Source organism: Bombina bombina, chromosome 2 (genome assembly GCF_027579735.1).
Source record: "Bombina bombina isolate aBomBom1 chromosome 2, aBomBom1.pri, whole genome shotgun sequence".
NCBI lineage: Eukaryota > Metazoa > Chordata > Amphibia > Anura > Bombinatoridae > Bombina > Bombina bombina.
This window is the reverse complement of record NC_069500.1, coordinates 823,765,768-823,787,033: the sequence shown is the minus strand read 5'-3', so window position 1 is coordinate 823,787,033 and position 21,266 is coordinate 823,765,768. Positions and strand designations below refer to the sequence as shown.

General features: G+C 41.4%; 1 protein-coding gene across 2 annotated transcripts in view; it reads right to left on the bottom strand.

Moving 5' to 3' along the window:
- The window catches only part of REXO1 (RNA exonuclease 1 homolog), a 152,155-nt gene that overhangs the window by 44,857 nt on the left and 86,032 nt on the right, over positions 1 to 21,266 (bottom strand). Inside the window, exons 9-12 of one of the 2 annotated variants that reach the window (XM_053703089.1) lie at positions 15,965 to 16,102; positions 14,573 to 14,686; positions 14,150 to 14,223; positions 13,039 to 14,067 (exon numbers count right to left, since the gene is read on the bottom strand). In XM_053703089.1, the coding sequence (XP_053559064.1) occupies positions 14,032 to 14,067; positions 14,150 to 14,223; positions 14,573 to 14,686; positions 15,965 to 16,102 (362 nt within the window). In that variant the 3' untranslated portion in view covers positions 13,039 to 14,031. Of the gene's footprint in view, positions 1 to 13,038; positions 14,068 to 14,149; positions 14,224 to 14,572; positions 14,687 to 15,964; positions 16,103 to 21,266 lie in introns of those variants that run through there. The other variant, XM_053703088.1, reaches the window with a different exon arrangement.

The window sequence follows — 21,266 nt, the reverse complement described above, 5'->3', positions numbered from 1 at the left end:
GGACTCATCGTGTCAAAAAAGAAATAGATTTATCAGGTAAGCATAAATTTTCTTTTCTTTTTTATGACACAATGAGTCCACTGATCATCTTAATTACTAATGGGATTCAATATCCAAGCTAGAGTACACCGATGATACGGGAGGGACAAGACAGGGAACCTAAACGGAAGGCACCACTGCTTGAAGAACCTTTCTCCCAAAAGCGGCCTCAGCCGAGGCAAAAGTGTCAAATTTGTAAAACTTTAAAAAAGTGTGAAAAGAGGATCAAGTTGCAGCTTTGCAAATCTGTTCCACAGAAGCTTCATTTTTGAATGCCCATGAGGAAGCAACAGCCCTCGTGGAATGAGCCGTAACTCTCTTGGGAGGCTGCTGTCCAGCAGTCTCATATGCAAACCGTATTATACTCTTCAGCCAAAAAGAAAGAGAAGTAGCCGTAGCTTTCTGTCCTTTACGTTTACCCGAAAAAATCACAAACAAGGCAGAAAACTGACGAAAGTCCTTAGTCGCCTGCAAGTAAAACTTCAGAGCTCGGACCACATCCAAATTGTGCAGAAGTCGTTCCTTCTGAGAAGAAGGATTAGGACACAACGAAGGAACAACAATCTCCTAATTAATGTTCCGATCAGAAACAACCTTAGGAAGAAATCCTAACTTAGTACGGAAAACTACCTTATCCGAATGGAAAATAAGATAAGGGGATTCATACTGCAACGCCGACAGTTCAGACACTCTCCGATAGCAACAAGAAATAAAACTTTCCAAGATAGCAACTTAATATCAAAGGAATGCATGGACTCAAACGGAGCCCCTTGAAGAACTTTGAGAACTAAATTAAGACTCCATGGAGGAGTAACAGGTTTGAAGACAGGGCTAATACTGACCAAGGCCTGACAAAATGATTGTACATCTGGAACATCCGCCAGACATTTGTGTAACAAAATAGATAAGGCTGAGATCTGACCCTTTAAGGAACTTGTCGATAATCCCTTCTCCAAACTCTCTTGGAGAAAATACAAAATTCTAGGAATCCTAACTCTACTCAATGAGTAGCCCTTGGATTCGCACCAATAGAGATATTTACTCCAAATCTTATGGTAAATCCTTCTAGTTACAGGCTTACGAGCCTGAATCATGGTCTCTATGACAGAGTCATTAACCCACCGCGTTCAATCTTCAAGCAGTCAGCTTCAGAGAAACTAGATTTGGGTGAAGGGCCCCTGAATTAGAAGGTCCTTCCTCAACGGAAGTCTCCAAGGGGGCAGAGATGCCATCCCCACCAGATCTGCATACCAAATCCTGCGAGGCCAAGCTGGAGCTATGAGGATCACCAATGCCCTCTCCTGTTTGATTCGAGCAATGACCTGAGGAAGAAGAGCAAACGGAGGAAATAGGTATGCTAGACTAAAGATCCAAGGGACTGCCAGAGCATCTATCAGCTCCGCCTTGGGGTCCCTGGACCTCGACCCGTATCTCGGGAGCTTGGCATTCTGTCAGGATGCCATGATATCCAATTCCATACAAGCAGTGTAGTACAGCAACAAACCGGAGAATAGTGCTCGTGAAGACAAGGGCTCTGCCAGGGTCCACTAACATCTATGATACAAGTAATTTTGTCCAATTCCAGCTGACCTCACTTGAGAATCAGGTTGGAGAACACTTCCGGATGGAGTTCCCACTCCCCCGGATGAAAGGTCTGCCTGCTCAGGAAATCCGCCTCCCAGTTGTCCACCCCTGGGATGTGGATCGAAGATAGGCAACAAGAGTGGACTTCCGCTTACTGGATTATTTTGGTTACCTCTGTCATCACTAAGGAACTCCTCGTTCCTCCCTGATGATTGATGTAAGTCACTGAAGTTATGTTGTCTGACTGGAACCTGATAAACCAGCCCGAGGATAACTGGGGCCAGGCCAGAAGGGCCTAGAATGTTTATAGGAAGAACAGACTCTGACTGAGTCCAAACTCCCTGAGCTTTTAGGGAGCCCTAGACTGCTCCCCACCCTAGAAGGCTTGGGAATCTATTATGGTTCCCAAGAAAGTTACCCTTGTATTTGGAACTAAGGAACTCTTTTCCAAATTCACCTTTCACCCATGAGTTCGCAGGAAAGATAACACCATTTCGGTGTGGGATCTTGCTTGTTGAAAGGATGGCGCCTGGACTAGGATGTGGTCCAGATAGGGAGCTACCGCAATGCCCCGTGACCGAAGCACCGCCAACAGTGACCCCAGAACCTTTGTGAAAATTCTGGGAGCAGTGGCAAGACCGAAAGCAAGAGCCACGAACTGGAAGTGTTTGTTCAGGAAGGCAAACCTTAGGAACTTGTGATGATCCCTGTGAATAGGAACATGTAGGTACGCATCCTTTAAATCCACTGCTCTCATAAATTGACCCTCCTGGATCAAGGGAAGAATGGAATGAATAGTTTCCATCTTGAAGGAAGGTACCCTGAGAAATTTGTTTAGACTCTTGAGGTCTAAAATTGGTCTGAAGGATCCCTCCTTTTTGGGAACCACAAACAGATTGGAATAAAAACCCTGACCCTGTTCCTGTACTGGAACGGGAACAATCACTCCCAGGGCGGAGAGGTCTCCTACGCAGTGTAAGAACGCTTCTCTCTTTTGAAAAGTAGACACCTACCTCTGGGAGGAAAACTGTACAAAAAAACGTTACTGTGCCTTTAAATTTAAACAGGTAACTTTTTTACCCAGCTATGTCAACATAAAAATAAATCAATTTATATACTACAGACACCCTTACACCTCAGCAACCCTGCTGAGGTGCCTACCTAACCGCTAAACAGGAGTCAATGTCCCCTTCTCATGTAGAGCAGAAACAATCTGGACCTCAGTAACAATATAGCGCTAACGGATAGTACTAGAAGCGCTTGCTTAATTTCTAAAAACCATGCGCTTCTAGTGCCACGCTACTCTGCCATCTCTGTAACGGAAGACATGTCTCTGACTACTGCACAATCAAAAAGGCACGCAAACCAGTTAGGACCGCCCATCGTGGGCGTTACTGAATGCACCTCATCTCCCGATCGGCCTGTTTGCTAGTTTAAGCCGTCGGGAGACATAAACCACCAGAGCAAAAAATAAAAAGCTTTACTCCCAGCCCCAGTGCCTGCAGATATGTCTAAAATCCTCTCCAGACTAGGAGAGCCTGTAGTCCCAAACATAAAGTGCCACTTCCTGTATGAGCCTTATATGTTCTGTTGTTCAAATAAATGTGCCCACTTTTCCTCTGAGTTTGTTTCTTGGTCCCAGAATAAAAAAAAGCAGTACTTACCTTACATCTGCCTGACAGCTCACAGGCTTGAGAGGTCCTATCCCTCACATCGACCTGTAGAAAAATAGAAGTCTGAGTAAATCCACCTCAGGCTATAGAAGATAGGGCAGCATGAAATACATGGGAGGCGTAGTGAGAATTATGTCCCACCAGTTCCCATTGCTCTAAAGCCACCACTGCTCTACTGAAGAGACTGATATGGACTACGGCTACACCCTAGGACAAAGCAGCACAATCTTGCACCACTTTAAAAATAATAAACTCTTGATTAAATCTTATCTAACACCTCACTTTACCACTTCCTAACACTAACGTAGGCAAAGAGAATGACTGTCAAAAGAAACAATCAGTAACACTAAGGGTGTGTTACTACTAGGGGGCGCACAGGACCCTATATGATTACTATGTAAATAGGCTAAGATGCATTGTATCAATAGAAGCCTGATGAAACAGACAGCAGTCTGAGAAACGAGTTGCTTGTTCTTTTAATATCTAGTGTCATGAGACACTGAGATTTTTATTTTATTAATAAAATTTGGTTTTATTTAAACCTCTTTGTGAGAGTCTGAGCTCTGTCAATCCGGCAAGACGTTGGAGAAACCAGTTTCCTTGCAGTGTCAGTGAGCTGGGACACTGTGAGATCCCAGTCTGTTTGATTTAGCACAATTGGGTGCTGCTCCACTTGTGAGTACCTTTTTGATAACCTAACAAATCTCTTTCACCAACTGTATTACACCAGGAGGCGCCTTTGTCTTTTTGTGATTTTTTCACAGAGAAAACTTGCAAAGAGAATGACTGGAGTGGGAGGGAAGGGAGGAGCTATTTAACAGCTCTGCTGTGGTGCTCTTTACCGCCTCCCACTGACCAGGAGGTGAATATCCCATTAGTAATTAAGATGATCCGTGGACTCATTGTGTCATAAAAAAGAAAAACTTGATAATAGAAGTGAATCATAAAAGTTTAATTTTGACCTTCATGTCCTTTAAATAAACATAGTTACATATATCTCACATGAAGCCACACTGCATACTTAAAAGGACATCAATTTGCTAGGTATAACTACAGTAGCACCATTATATCGTTTTTCCTCTTGTGCCTGCGGCTCTCTTTTCTCTTATTTTAACCCTTTGCAAGGGCTGGTTAGTGAAGCTCTGCATCTTCAAACTGGGTGCTGCCATCTTAGAATTTAAGTAAACACATACACACTTACAGACCTGGTTGGCATTCACGGATAAGTGATATTGTTGTCTTCTTGAAAAATCTTATTGTTCTCTTCACTTTAGAGTTCACAATAAACAGCGGGAGCTATACATTTTTTACAGTGGGTAAATAGCTTTTTACTATTCCTGAGGCCTTTTTATAGTTATGCAACTTTTGAATTGTGTAAAAAAAAATAAAAAAAAAAAAAATTGCAAATAAGTAAAGCTTCAGTTTTCTGTTATAAGCTAACCCAAAGTGCAAGGTATAGCTGTCAAAAGGTAGTAACATCACTAATATGTGAAAGTGTGCTGCTTCTATCACAGGATGTAACAATGCGCTTGCTACAAGATGGCGGTGCCTAGTATAAAGATGTAGAGCTTTACCAGCAAGCTTCTGTAATGTGTTAAAATAAGAGAGCTGAAGGTACTGGAATAAAGATACAAGCAAGGTGAGTAATAACCATATTATGGAAATTGTAACCAGCTGTTTAATGTCCCTTTAGTCAAAATCAAAGTGATGGTAAATCCAAGCGTATAACAAACGCTAGTATTTACCATCACTAGAAAACAAAATTTATGCTTACCTGAAAAATGTCTTTATTTCCGGACATGGAGAGTCCACGACATCATTCCAATTACTAGAGGGATATTCAACTCCTCGCCAGCATGAGGAGGCAAAGATCACCCCAGCAAAGCTGTTAAGTGTAACTTGCCTTACCCATAACCCCCAGTCATTCAGCCAAAGGAAAACGGAAAAAGAAGAAACACAAGGGTGAAAAAGGTGCCTGAGGATTACTCAAAAAAACTGCTGAATTATAATTAAAAAGAGGGTGGGGTCGTGGACTCTCCATGTCCGTAAAGAAAGAAATTTATCAGGTAAGCATAAACTTTGTTTTCTTTCCTATGACATGGAGAGTCCGCAACGTCATTCCAATTACTAGTGGGAACCAATACCCAAGCTAGAGGACACGGAATGAACAGGGAGGGAGAAAAAGGCAGGAGGACCTAAACAGAAGGCACCACCGCTTGAAGAACCTTTTTCCCAAAGGAAGCCTTAGCCATGGCAAAAGTATCAAATTTGTAGAATTTGGAAAAAGTATGCAGAGAGGACCAAGTAGCTGCCTTGCAAATCTGTTCCACAGAAGCTTCATTTTTGAAAGCCCAAGAAGAGGAGACAGCCCTAGTGAAATGAGCCGTAATTCTCTCAGGAGGCTGCTGTCCAGCAGTCTCATAAGCCAAACAAATTAAACTTCTCAACCAAAGAGACAGAGTAGTAGAAGTTGCCTTCTGACCCTTACACTTTCCAGAGAAAACAAATAGGGCAGAATATTGCAGAAAATGCAAAAGACGTTCCTTATGAGGAGGATTAGGACAAAAAGGAGGAACAACAATTTCCTGATTAATATTTCGATCCAACACCACCTTAGGGAGAAGCCTCAATTTTGTACGAAGGACCGCCTTATCTGCATGAAATATAAGATACGGGTAATCACACTGTAGAGCTGAAAGTTCAGAGACTGCGAGCAGAAGAAATAGTAAGGAGAAACAAAACCTTTCAAGACAACAATTTTATATCAAGAGCATGCATTGGCTCAAGTGGAGCCTGTTGCAAAACTTTAAGAACTAGGTTAAGGCTGCATGGAAGAGCAACAGGTTTAAACACAGGCCTGATTCTAACCAGGGCCTGAACAAAAGTTTGAACATCTGGTAAGTCCGCCAGATGTTTATGCAAAAGGATAGACAACGCAGAAATCTTACCCTTTAGAGTACTGACCAACAAACCCTTCTTGAGGCCATCCTGAAGAAAAGAAAGTCCGGGGAATCCTCACCTGGCTCCTGGAGAACCCTTTATATTTGCACCAATAAAGATATTTACGCCATATCTTATAGTAAATCTTGCGAGTAACCGGTTTGCGAGCCTAAAGCATAGTATCAATGACCGCTTCAGAAAAACCATGTCTAGACAGAACTAGGCGCTCAATCTCCACAAAGTCAACTTCAGAGAATCTAGGTTTGGATGGAGGAAAAGACCCTGAATTAGAAGGTCCTTCCTGAGAGGTAACCTCCAAGGAGGAAGAGATGACATCTGAACCAGATCCGCGAACCGGATCCTGCGAGGCCATGCACAAGCTATTAGGATCACCGATGCTCTCTCCTATTTGATACAAGCAATGACTCTTGAACATCCAAGGTACCACTAGAGCATCTATCAGAACGTCCTGAGGGTCTCTTGACCTTGAACCATACTTTGGAACCTTGGAGTTTTGGAGGGATGCCATCAGATCCAACTCTGGAACTCCCCACCTGAGGGTTATCTGAGAGAACACTTCCGGATGAAGAGCTCACTCCCCGGGATGAAAAGTCTGTCTGCTCAGAAAGTCCGGCTCCCAGTTGTCCACACCTGGAATGTGGATGGCAGATAAAGGCAATTTTGAGCTCCTGCCTACTGCAATATGCAAGTTACCTCCTTCATGGCTAAGGAACCGAGTCCCTCCATGGTGGTTGATGTAAGCCACTGAGGTGATGTTGTCCAACTGGAATCTGAGAAGCTGGACCAAAGACAGTTGAGGTCACGCCGATAGGACATTGAAGATAGCTCTTAACTCCAAGATGTTTATGGGAAAAGAGGACTCTTCCCGAGACCTCAGGCCCTGAGCCTTCAGAGAACCCCAAACAGCTCCCCAGCCTGACAGGCTGGCATCCGTAGTCACAATCTCCCAGGAAGATCTCAGGAAGCAAGTGCCCTGAGACAGATGTTCCTGAGACATCCACCACGAGAGAGTGTCTCTTGTTAGGGAGTCCAGATTTATCCTCTGAGAAATCTGAATGGTCTCCATTCCATTGACGGAGCATGCAAAGCTGCAGCAGTTGTAGATGGAACTGAGCAAAAGGGATGATGTCCATGGATGCCACCATTAGACCAATTACCTCCATGCATTGAGCCACTGAAAGGCGAAAGGAAGACTGGAGGGAAAGGCAGGAAGCAAGAAGTTTGGATTTTCTGACCTCCATCAGGAAAATCTTCATGGACATGTTATCTAGTATAGTCCCTAGAAAACACACAGTTGAAGATGGAATTAGAGAACTCTTTTCTAAATTCACCTTCCACCCGTGGGAACGTAGAAAAGGACAACAGCATCTTTGTATGAGATTAAGCTAGTTGAAAAAGATGACACCTGAACCAAAATGTCATCTAGATAAGGCGCAACAGCAATTCCCTGGGATCTGATCACCGCCAATATCGCCCCCAGAACCTTTGTGAATATTCTGAGAGCCATGGAGAGACCAAACAGAAGCACAACAAACTGGAAATGTTTATCCAGAAAAGCAAATCTCAGAAACTGGTGATGTTCCCTGTGAATGGGAACATGAAGGTATGAGTTCTTCAGGTCTATGGTCGTCATAAACTGACCTTCCTGTACCAAAGGAAGGATGGAATCCTGGAGAATTTGTTGAGACACTTGAGATCTAGGATTGGACGAAAAGTTCCCTCCTTTTTGGAGACCACAAATAGATTTAAATAGAATCCTAGACCTTGTTCCCTTAGAGGGACTAGTAAAATAACTCCCAGGGAGGATAGGTCCTTTACGCAATTTAAGAAGGTCTCCTTCTTTACCTGGTTTGAGGATAGTCGTGACAGGAGAACTCTGCCCCTTGTAGGAAAAGACTTGAATCCCATTCTGTAACCCTGGGATACTATGTCCACAGCCAATGGATCTGGGACATCACGTATCCAGGCTTGACGAAAAAGAGAAAGCCTGCCCCCCCACCTGATCCAAACTTAAATCGGGGGCGGAGCCTTCATGCTGATTTAGAGTCAGCAGAAGGCTTCTTGTTCTGCTTTCCCTTATTCCAGGGCTGACTGGATTTCTAAGAGGACCTGGATTGGTCTGGAAGAGGAAAACTTCTGTCCCTTTAAGTTGCGAAAGGAACTAAAATTAGTAGTCTGCCGCCCTCTAGGTCTATCCTTCTTGTCCTGAGGCAGGAACCCTTTCCACCTGTAATCTCTGAAATGATTTCCACCAAACCAGGGGCAAACAGTCTCATCTTACCCTTATAGGGTAAAGCCAAAAGCTTGGCCTTCGAAGAAACATCAGCCAACCAGGACTTTAATCCCAGAGCCCTGCGTGCTAATACAGTAAATTGCTAGACATCTTAGCTCCCAGTCTAACTATTTGCATATTGGCAACACAGTTATTGGCTAGTTTGAGAGCTTTGGTCCTATCTTGGATCTCCTCTACTGTAGTTTCCTCTGTAATAAGATCAGACAAGGCTTCACACCCGCAACTGTGGCGATACTCGCTGCAGGTTGCCACTGTAATACTTGATGGATATACATCTTTTTTAAGTAAGCCTCTAGCTTCTTATCCATGGGATCCTTAAAAGAGCAACTATCCTCTATAAGAATGGTAGTTCTCTTAGCAAGAGTATAAATAGCTTCTTCTACTTTAGGCACAGTGCGCCAAGAGTCGCAAATAGAGTCAGCAACAGGAAACATTTTTTTTAAAAAACAGGGGAAGGGGAAAAAGGAACCCCTGGCTTAGCCCATTCCTGAGCTATAATTTCAGACATCTTCCTTGGAACAGAAAAAAACCTCCTCAGAAGATGGAGAATCATAAACTCTATCCAGTTTAGAAGACTTTGTGGGGTTGACAGCAACCGAAGGTTCAGAGTTGTCTAAAGTAGCTAGGACCTCCTTCAGTAACAACCGGAGGTGTTCCAGTTTAAATCTAAAATTTACCTCTTCAGATTCTGAAGATTTTTCTGCCAAAGGGTCAGAGTCTGAGATTTCCCCTTCAGAAGCTACTTAAGTATGTATCAGACAAATGAGAAAGGTTGACCAGCACAGCATTAGAGGGGTCAGAAGCCTTACTAGCAGACAAAAGTTTAGAATTCCTCTTACGCTTACCCGAAGTAGGGAAAGCAGACAAAGCCGCCGATACCACAGAAGTTATCTGCGCGGCAAAATCTCCTGGCAAATAAACACCCCCAGGAGGTTGAGAGGACACGCAAGGCACTGTATGCGAAACTGATAAGGCTTGGGACGTTTGAGGAGAAAGCTGAGGCATATCCAGAACAGGTATCTTCTGACAGACATTAGGATCACAAGGGGTTAACTTATCCTTATATTTTAAGGTCTTAGCTAAACAATTGGAACAAAGTTGTATAGGCAGTACAATTAGGACTTCTAAGCAAAGTAAGCATTTATCCATATTAGTTGAAGAATCTTTATCAGATTCCATTGCAAATATCAGTTCCCTCAAAAATTACAATTTATAGTATATAAAGAACTAATAAATTAACAGAAAAAAACTTCGTACATATAAGATCCAAAAAAACGGCACCTGTCACTTTAACAAAAAAAACTCAAGAGTGCCTGAGGCTCCTACCGTACCGGAGTCGAATAACCCACTAGCAAGGGGGCTCTCCAGATGAGATGACTTATTCACAAGTTCAGATCGGCAATCCGATCATAAGAAATTAAAGCTGCAGCAGTCCAGGCTCAATGACTGACTAAACTCCGCTCCTCATACATATGGAAGAGCAGAGGGTCACGTGAGCGAGTGAGTATACAAAAGAAACTGAGCGACAAGTCAATTAAAGGCGCGTATTTCAAAACGGCTCAATGGTAGAAACATAACCGAGCCATAACAGCCTAATAATTGTCCGGACTCCATTAAACAGATGTGCCCCTTGCCATATGTTTTATCAATAAATGTTTAAATGACCAAAAACTTTCCACACAGTTTGATTAAGTCCTAAGCACACAGCTTATATTAACCCCTTAGACTCTCTAAATGCCAGTGTTAAGCATACATTGTGCATGCAAATCTGCCCCAAAAAAGTATCTAAGACAATTTGATCCACTAGAGGTTTTACCTCTAAAGTGCTATCCTTCATAACCTAGAAGGAAACTGCACTTACCTGTGGATCCAGCTACATAGGTGTGAACGGTATTCCACTCCCTGTTAGGAACCTGCAGTAAAAGAAAGAACAGAGTAACTAACTCTGGCTTTCTACAAAGGGGTAGCAAAATGTTAGAAGTAAAGCAAAGATTTCCTCGCTGCCTTCTAACTGCTAAAAGCCACCACTACTTTTACTCAAAAGATTGACGTGGACACAGTTAGACCCCAATCCTTGCTTGCAGGCAAAGTAACCATAAAAGGATTACAATCTTCAGACACCAACTTCGCACAACCTCCATTGACAGAGGCAAAGAGAATAATTGGGGATTATGGGTAAGGGAAGTTACACTTAACAGCTTTGCTGGGGTGCTCTTTGCCTCCTCCTGCTGGCCAGGAGTTGAATATCCCACTAGTAATTGGAATGACGTTGTGGACTCTCCATGTCACAGGAAAGAAAAACATTAGTTTAAGTCATCATTTACTAAAAAAAATTATGTTAAACTCACCCTACCTGTGCGGCAAGTATATAGCTAAAATCCCGGCACAGCGCTCTTCTCCAATGAGGTGACATTTCCACCTCTAAACCAATATCCATGCTAGGATATCAGATGACATGCGCGGCTATTGATTTAGGAGGTGGAAACGTCACCTCATTGAAGAAAAGCATTGTGCCGTGGGTGGCTAGAGGCACTGAGTTAGTGATATACTTGCGGCACAGATAGGGCGAGTTTAGCACCATTTTTTTAAGTAAATGATGACAAACTAATGTTTATTTTTAATGATGGTAAATCCTAGCGTTTGTTATACACTTGGCTTTACCATAACTTTAACGGTATTGTTACACAAATGATAAAATGAAATGTGTGTATGGTTATACAAAGTGTTTCCTTTCTTTAACTATTCTAACATTCATTCATCACTCTGAACTACAATGCTTGCAGAACCATTTTATTCATATTATCCCAGTAACTTGCGAACTTCCCAAATATGCTGTTCCTTGCCCAGTATGTGTGCAGGAAAGGATCTTAGCTTCTGCAACTGTGCGATTAGGCATGTGCATATATTCATTATTCATAAGCAAATGTTGCTGCTGGCTAAAGTGTTTGGCTCTTTCAGCCTGCGGATTTATTTACAAAAAAAGTGCAACACACGGATATCCAGATTATCACAGATATTTATGTGCTTTAGCAGGCAGCTACATTTGCTTATGAATAATGAATGCCGAATATATGCACATGCATAGTAATCACAATATTTACTGACTTCCAACATGAACTGTAAAATGCCCAGTTACTTTATAGGTCTCGTCATGTCTGACAACCCTGTTCAGAATTTTCTGTATGTATTTAACAATAACCTTGACTGTGGGAGGCAATGATGTTAGATGGAAGAGCATGGATAAGACACATGTACAAACTGCCACACATCATAAATTAAAAGAACCAGCAAAATTCAGTTAAATGTAATGTTTCCATATATTTGGACAGGTCACATTTTGCTCTGATAAAGCGCATCATCCTTTGCTTTGCAAGAAATGCACCCAAAGTTGTTCTCTGTTGATGACCAGACATCTGGTGCCATCTACTGGAGTATTTAAGAACTACAACTCAATCATGCCTAGTTTAGGCCACTGGTTTTCAAACCTGTCCTCAGGCCTACCCAACAGTCAAGAATTTCAGGATTACCTTGGATGAGAGCAGGTAAAAAAAAGGCCATGTTTACTAATCAGCTGATTTTTTCCCCTGTGCTCCAGTTCAGATAGCCTCAAAATCTGGCCTGTTAAGGAGGCTTGAGGACAGGTTTGAAAACCAGTGGTTTAAACTAATACACTCCCATGAAATCAACTACACATTTGAATTCAGTAGACAGAGCTATTTCAGACTTTACAACCCTTTCGCAATCGCGAAAGGGCGAAGGTGTTTGCCATTTTCAATTTTAAATGACAGAGGCAATGTTGGCATTTTTGCTCTGTCTTGGTTTCGACATAAACGTTTTCTTGTTATGTGCATCAATATATATTATTGTGTAGCTATTGAAAAATACCTAAAAAATAAATAAAAAAAAGATACTTTATTACTTTATTTTGTCCTGATTTTAAGAATACCCCATTATATCTAGGTTTCCAAGCAATTTATAGCACATATAATCCAACTACTACAAATTACTTTAAGGGTAGAATTATGGGGTTAATGCTAAAATTTGCTATGCTTGATCTGTAAATTTAGAAACTAAACACCAGAGTATTTACCTAGAGGCATTTTGACACTTTGTATTATCCATTTTATAGCCAAAGGTATAAATTAAAACTTAAAGATAAAAAACTGTTTGCAAATTTATTTATTTTATTTTTTTAAAAGTTACACTTTATTAAAAAAAAAAATTTGAACTATTTCATTGATAGGGAATGGTCAAAACAAAGCCACCGTTTACAAATACTATTATAGGACAACACATAAAAACATTCCAATAGCCACTGAATTATCCTCAAAGTATAAATACTTAATTTAATTAACTTTTATTTATCTATTATTCACAATTTTACACAGTACTTTTTGACACAATTGATAGAGGTGTACATTTGTATTTTATATTTATATGTTGTAGCCGCATTAAAATGACATTGTTTTTATCCAATAAACATCTTTGATTAAAAGTTTTCATAAAAGGGATAGTAGTAAACCCCAAAATTTTCTTTTATGATCCAGATAGAACATACAATTTTAAACAACTTTCCAATTTAATTCTATTATCAAATTTTCTTCATTCTCTTGTTATCCATTGCTGAAGGGACAGCATTGCACTACTGACAGAAAGCTGAAAATATCTATTTAGCCAATCACAAGAGACAAATGTGTGCAGGCACCAATTAGCAGCAGCTCCCACTAGTGTATGATATGTGCGTATTCATTTTTTTTAACAAGGGATACTAAGAGAACGAAGCACATTTGAAAATAGAAGTGAATTTAAAAGTGTCTAAAAATTACATGCTCTATCTTAATCATGCAAGTTTAATTTTGACTTTCCTATCCCTTTAAGCTCACACAACCATATTACTATTTTTTATATACAGCCACCACTGTGGTAAACTGACTACTGCTACTCAAGCCTGTCTTTGAGAAAGATTGGGGATACAGTTGTGGGTTTGAGGTGGCTATCACTAGTTTGTTTGTGGAAGGCTATTTCTACCTTTAAGCTAATTATGTGGCTATTAGGGATTATTTTATGTGTAGAGTCCTGTAATAGTATTTACAGTTAGTCCTGTTTACTACTTTTCTTTTGGCAACTTTTTTCTGCTATTCGTTCAATAGTCAACAGGTTCAGTCATCTGGACAGCTGCTAATTTGTTACAGCCAGCGCATTTGGCACCATATTTAGGTGCACCTCCGTTGAGAGTACCTTTCCAGTAGGGGTTGCTTGTTCACTTTGTATTACTCTGATAAAGTACCACTGTGTCGCCTTCTTCCTTTTTATTCTTACAGACATTGTCTTACAGATTTAGACAATGTCAGCCTTAGATGAAGTGCTGCCTTATATTTCTGTCTGTTGACATTGGAGCTTGTGGGACAGTTATCCAGTGCCTTTCTTGGACCAGTGATCATTTACCAGGGGTGGCCTCAATAGCTCTATTTCTGTGGTGCCTCACTGCATCAGTATGAAGAAATAGTCTATGACAACCTAGTCACAATAAAAGTTCACAGTGGATAACACAATATTTTCAATATTTGATTGACTTTTCGGAATTTATTTATATTCTTACCTTAGCTACTTGGCATCCAGTAGAACCAACTGTTACAGAACAGCAGCTATATTGAGTCTCCCAACCACCAGCCCCTAAGAATAATGAAAGGAGAAGTCTTTATGTGAAATAAATCTATTCAAAAACTTTACACTAACATAGCTGTCACTGTATCTTCATACAACTACTACACTTTAAACCCACCCATGCCATGTCCATTATTCCTATAGAGATGCTACGCAGACTGCTGTCATTGCACCACCATCTCGCTCTTAGTCCCATTAGGCAACCACCCATAGAAATGCCACCACACTTTAATCTTACCCTGCCCCCCCCCCTCTGCTATTCTGGAGCTTATTAATAAACAAAACTTTCACTGCTTCTGAAGCCCCCTGTAATTCTCACACACTGCTGTGCTCAGACCCTGCCTGTGTCAGACGGCACCTCTCTGTCTGCGCAGACGTCCCCAGTGGTAGACACACTCCTCCCGGCGCACACAGTTTCCACTTGGCGACACCATATATTCTGCTCCACAGCGGCAGCAAACTCTACAAAAGGCTGCAAAAATAAAAGCCCAATAGTTAATCCTCCTTTCAGCCAATGTTAGCTGATGCATTTGTAGGACTGGAAGTTTGTACTAGCAGCTGCTAATTAAAAAAAAGCAGACCAGTAAATAAAGGTCTTTGATTTTAAATCATGTATACAAAGTAAGAAACAGAAACCAGTTTAGTGTTTTCCTGGCTTATCATCCAGAGTACAAAGCATATTAGAGGGATATTGAAACACTAAATACATATTATTCTCCAATTGCCTCCATGTTAAAATTTAGCTTCCATTACATTTCAGTGCAGATACCTGCAGTGTAACCTAAGTTCCAAAATGGCGACACCCATAATAAGAGGGAGGCAAATTTATTTATTGTTTAAAAGTATTGTAATTGGGTCTAGACATACTGTACTGACTTTAACCCTTTCATGACCGATTTGATTTGTCTACATCGGATCAATGTTTCAATTATGGGATCGGGTCGGGATGGTGAGCTTACAACGCTAGGCACGCCCATCATTTCCCGACCCTATTCTGGAAGCGCTGTTGGTTTCAGTTCAGCCAAATGGCTAGGACGTTCCATGCCGTCCTAACAGTGCTAAAGCCCAGCGCAGTTAGGACGGCATGGAACGTCCTAACGTTGGGAAAAGGTTAAGCAATTAATCTATTTATTTATCAAAACACAAAACAATAAGTTACATTATATGGGATGTACAGCTTTACATAAAAGCCATATTTTGCACTACAGGCTATATTTATTTTTAACATAGAAGGTTAAATCCTGATAAAAATTGTATACCTTGCGCAACTCTATAGGTTTCTAGGTTTCTATTACATAATTTCTTTTGCAGAGGACAATTTGGGACTGATAAAGAGTGCAAACAATGACTATGTGATTGTAGCAATGTTAAAAGAATTGTAAACCTTGTTAAATAGTTACTTTAACTTTGCACAATTTGATTGTTTGCACTCTATAAAATTTTGTTGAGGGATTAAAGACACTGAAAACAGCAACTCATGTATATTTAAAAAGAGAGAGGAGAATGGTATGCAGATCAGGAAATAACAGAACCGTTCTATGTTATATGTGTACATTAAAGAGATAAACACAATACACAGATATTATATGTAGATAATAAGAGCATTTCGAATTAAATGTTTTTCTATACAGTACTCCTTACATTTATATGGATCATACTGGGGAAGCATAAATAATATCCTGTTTCCCTGAACAGAGATGATTATATCCAGCTCTATTAACATGTACATAATACAAGAGATTGTACTTACAGTCTGAACTCTTTTTCTCTTCAGCATTTAAAAGCACTGCTCTGCCAGGTTTGTCTGGGTGAGGAAAAGGGTATCCATGCTCCTGCAACTGTTCTGGGGTCATGACATATTCCTTGAGCTTTTTGTATAATGCTGCATCTGTGCAAAACACAACAAAATGGCAGAACTATCAAAGTATGCTAATTACGCAATAAAATTCCTATATCAATTATACTATTTTAATTCTAAAAAATGAAGGATTTGAAGTGCATTTTAAGCGAGTTTGTTTACAGCCAAAATGATTCTTGAGGACTTAAAAGAATATAAAATGCAGTAGAATTGCATAATTAACAAATTCATAATAAAAAGACAATGTAATAACACCTACTTTTTTATTTATTACATTTTAAAGAAATCTAATTTATTTAAAATTATTTTCAATGTGTTTAACCTCCTTCAAAAGGGTTAAAGATTTAGTCAAGTTGCACTCCTGGAATACCCACTATTATGCTCCAGAAAAGGATATGGCTAATGACCGAAGCATACACACGAATGACTGATGCTTATTGGCTCTCCAGCTGTATCCTCATCTGGAGTGAAACAGAAGCACATGTAACAAAAATGAATTTGTCTAAAAATAAAATGCTGTATCAAATAATACTATTTACCCACAAGTGTCCCTATAATTAACAGGTTTACAATGACATGGGATAAAGTAACTACGATCAGTCAGGCTACCATATAAACACCAAAAAAATGCAATACTTAAAGTGAAGACACAGGTCCATAAGGCAAAAACTTCAATAAGTTATATTCTTTATTCCAGGATTTCCTCAAAGAAAAAAAGAGAGCAAGACGCATAGGGCAGTATAGTAAGTAAATAGCTCTAAGGACAAGGTTGCAGGAATACTTATTCTTCAGAGCTATATTCCAGCTCTGAGAAAAACAAAATTTATGCTTACCAGATAAATTATTTTCTTTCCTGGCAGGGAGACTCCACGACTACATTCCTTAATGTTGGGAAATAAAACACCTGGCCACCAGGAGGAGGCAAAGACACCCCAGCCAAAGGTTTAAATATCCCTCCCACTTCCCCCTATCCTCTCAGTCATTCGCCCGAGGGAACAAGGAAAAGTAGGAGAAACATCAGGGTATAAAATGTGTCAGAAAAAAAAAGTATAAAAAGGGAGCCGCCCAAACAAAATATCTCACGGGCGTGGGGTCGTGGACTGGTCCTTTGCGGCCAGGACGAGGCAAGTAGAATCACCGGTGCTCACTCCTACTTGATCCGAGCCACCTGAGGGGAGAAGAGGTAATGAAGGAAATAGATATGAGTCTGAACCTCAAGGGAACCGCTAGAGCATCTATTAGTTCTGCTTGAGGATCCCTTGATCTCTACCCGTAACTGGGTAGTTTGGAATTTAGACGGGAGGCCATGAGGTTTATCTCCGGCATCACCCATCTGGAGCATATATCTTCAAATACCTCGGGTGGAAAGACCATTCCCCCGGGTGAAAAGATTGCCTGCTGAGGAAGTCTGCTTCCCAATTGTCCACACCCGGAATATGGATCGCGGACAGCATACAGTTGTGGGTCTCTGCCCATTCCAGGATCTGAGAAACCTCTCTCATCGCTAAGGAACTCCTCGTTCCTCCCTGATGGTTGACATAGGCTACAGAATTTATATTGTCTGATTGGAATCTGATAAACTGGGACAAACCCAGAAGGGGCCAAGCCCCTTCTGCCTTATGGAAATAAGTTCCTATTGATCGACAACATGGACTCCTCCTGAGTCCACAGACCCTGTGCCTTCCTGGCACCCCAAACGGCTCCCCAGCTCAATAGACTTGCATCCGTAGTCACAATCTCCCAGGATGGTCTCAAGAAGCACGTGCCTTGGAACAGGTGACAGAGCCACCAAGAGAGCAAATCTCTCAACAGGCTGTCCAGTATTATCTGTTGGGACCGGTCTGAATGGTTGCCGTTCAATTGTCTCAGCATGCATAGTTGTAAGGGTCTGAGATGGAATCCGGCAAAGGGAATGATGTCCATACAAGATACCATGAGGCCAATCACCTCCTTACACTGGGCCACTGAAGGACTTAGGGAGGCCTGGAGGGCAAGGCAAGCTGATGTTACCTTGCAACATCTCTGATCTATTAGAAAGATCTTCATGAATACCGAGTCTATAACTGTACCCAGGAAATTCACCCTGGTATGTGGAGTAAGAGAACTCTTTTCCAAGTTTATCTTCAATCTATGTGATCGAAGAAGACTTAGAAGGAATTCCAAGTGCTCCCTTGCTAGACGAAAAGATTGTGTTTGTACCAAGATATCGTCCAGATAAGGTGCTACTGCGATACCTCGTGTTCTGGCAACCGCTCATAAATATTCTTGGAGCAGTAGCTAAGCCAAACGGCTATGAACTAGAAGTGTTGGTCCAGAATGCAAACCTCAGGAATTGAAAATATTCCTGTGTATCGGAACATGAAGGTATGCATCCTCAAGGTCTATGGTAGTCATAAACTGAACTTCCTGAACAAGAGGAAGGATTGATCTTATTGTCTCCATCTTGAAAGAGGGGATGCTTAGAAAATTTGTTTAGGCACTTAAGGTCCAGAATTGGATAAAAATTTTCCTCCTTCTTAGGAACCACAAAGAGGTTTGAATAGAACCCCAGACCTTGTTCTGAAGCAGGTACCAGGACAATTACTCCTAAAGAGACTAGGTCCCTTAAGCAATCTAAAAAGGCAGTCCACTTCTCTGGTCTTGTAGACAGTCTGGAGAAAAGGAATCTGCCCCTGGGCGGATGGGTCTTGAATCCTATCCGGTATCCCTGAGGCCGCCCCTTCATGCCAACTTGTTATCGGCGGGCTTCTTTGTCCATTTGGACTTGTTCCAGGACTGAGCCGGCTTCCAAGTACTATTGGGCTGCTCAGGCTTGGATGAGGATTGAGATCATTGGGACTTGTTTAAACATTCGACGACTGTCGTCCCTTAGGGCTGTTCTTCTTATCCTGTGGCAGGAAGGCTCCTTTCCCTCCGGTAACCGTGGAAATGATGGAGGTCCAGACCTGGTCCGAATAAGATCTTCCCCTTGAAGGGGAGAGAAAGTAACCTGGGATTAGAAGTCATATCTGCAAGACTTCAACCAGAGAGCCCGGTGGGCTAGAACCGCAAAACCTTTGCGTTCAGGCGCATAATTTGCATATTTACATCACAGATGAAGGCGTTAGCAATTCTTAATTCCTTAATTTTCTCCTGAATATCCTCAAGGGGAGATTCCACCTCAATAAGTTCAGACAGAGTCGTACCAGTAGGTTGGAATAAAAATCCCCTGTGTTGGAACATTCTCCTCCGAAAAGTTCCCAACTTCTTTTCCATAGGCTCTCTAAAGGACAAACTATCCTCAAGGGGGATAGTAGTACGCTTAGCTAGCGCCATCCACCTTAGGTATGGAACCCCACAATTCTATTTGAGAGTCAGGGACCGGGAACAAATTCTTAAAAGTTGCTGGCACTGTCTTCGTAAACCCTTTCTAACTTAGGGATTTTAGGTTCCTCAGGTAGCTTAGCATCTGGAACCTCTAGCGTAGACAGGACCTCTTTTAGTAAAAAAACGCAAATGTTCAATTTTGAATCTAAAGAAGGGTTTCTCCTATGGAGGAGACTTAGTAACAGACGTCTCCAACTCAGAAAGTTCACCCTCTGACGCTACAGAGGTTAAATTATCCTCGGATAGCTGAGACATACAGGCTAGATCCTATAGGAATTTAGATGACTAAGTTGGGAGAACTATGTTTACCCTCTCTCTTACGTTTCCCAGAAACTCAGGGCCACAGACACCGCTGATTGTAGCTGCTCTGTAAAGTCGGCAGGAAAAAGGCCCCCCTTCAGATGAAGAATTAGCTGTGCCGCGGGGAACTGCATGTGAAGCAGTTTGAGTAGATAGGGCAGAAATCTCTCGGATCATAGAATCCTGAGAGGCAACTGGAAAAAAATTGAGCAGACGGGCAAACCGCAGGCTCCTCACAATATAAACAGGTATTATTATTCACTATAGAGGAGTGGAACCCTCTAACGTATTATCAGAGCCCTCCATAGCTATGGTATATAATTCCACAGATGGATTAAAAAACATTACAAAAAACAAGCGTTTTTAATATAAACAGACATCTTTACAATGGCTAGGGCACTCACCACCTCCTAGACCCAGACAAATGATCAGTGAAATGCTCTCCTCAGGAGTGCTGTCTGCAGAAGGATCACAAGGAAGTGAAAGAGGCCGCAACCGGTCACGTGATCCGCAAGACAGGACTTCCCCCGCTATTCAAAAAGAGAGTGTTAAGCTAATATGAGCTGCGCAACACACAAAAACAAAAGTGAAACCCGTCTGTTCCCAAGCCAAAAGCACACAGTCTTATGAGCCTAAAAATAAAAGTGAAAACTGTCAGTTCCCAAGCCAAAAGCACACACAGTCTTATGAGCCCAAACCTAATGCAGAACATAAAAATCCCCATAACTGTTCCCAATAATCTCCCTAAAGGAGATATTAACCCTTGATCCTATTGAGGTATAGAGGAGTCACACTGTGACCCTATACAGGAGTCCCTGCTATAACATTAAAGCGGACTTACCCTCTAGGATTCATGCTGTGGAACAGCTACAGCCTATCAAGTGTGACAGCCTTATAGCAATGCTCTGACAGAGACCCAAGTGATAAAAAAAAAAACACAAGCAGTGAAACTCGTCAACACTGATTGCTCAGGAGTTGTTAGCTAACAGCCTGGATGGTTTCGCAGAAAAACTTCCCCTGCATATCCAGACTCTAACTTTCATCAATACTCTCACTGAGAGGTTTATATGATTACTTAAAAACACCAGTCCTCTCTTGAAGGGAACATAACCATTACAGGACTATCTGAATCTTCTGACACTTCTCTGCTACCTTCTCTAGTGACGAAAGGCAAAGAATGGCTGGAAGGATAGGGGAAGTGGGAGGGATATTTAAGCCTTTGGCAGGGGTGTCTTTGCCTCCTCCTGGTGTCCAGGTGTTGTATTTCCCAATAGTAAGGAATGAAGTTGTGGAATGAAGTTGTGGACTCTCCCTGCCTTATGGAAATAAATCAAGCATGAAAATAAATCATCTGACATTGTACAGGAACTGATTAAATATGCATTTAAAATTCAATAAAATACATGATAAAAACACTCAGGGTAAATCACAACACATGCAGAGGAACAGTGGTTCTCGGATTATAGGCAGGTCCAATTAAACTCATTGTTACAGAAATCCTCTTATTGTGCCAAAGTCAAATCTTTGT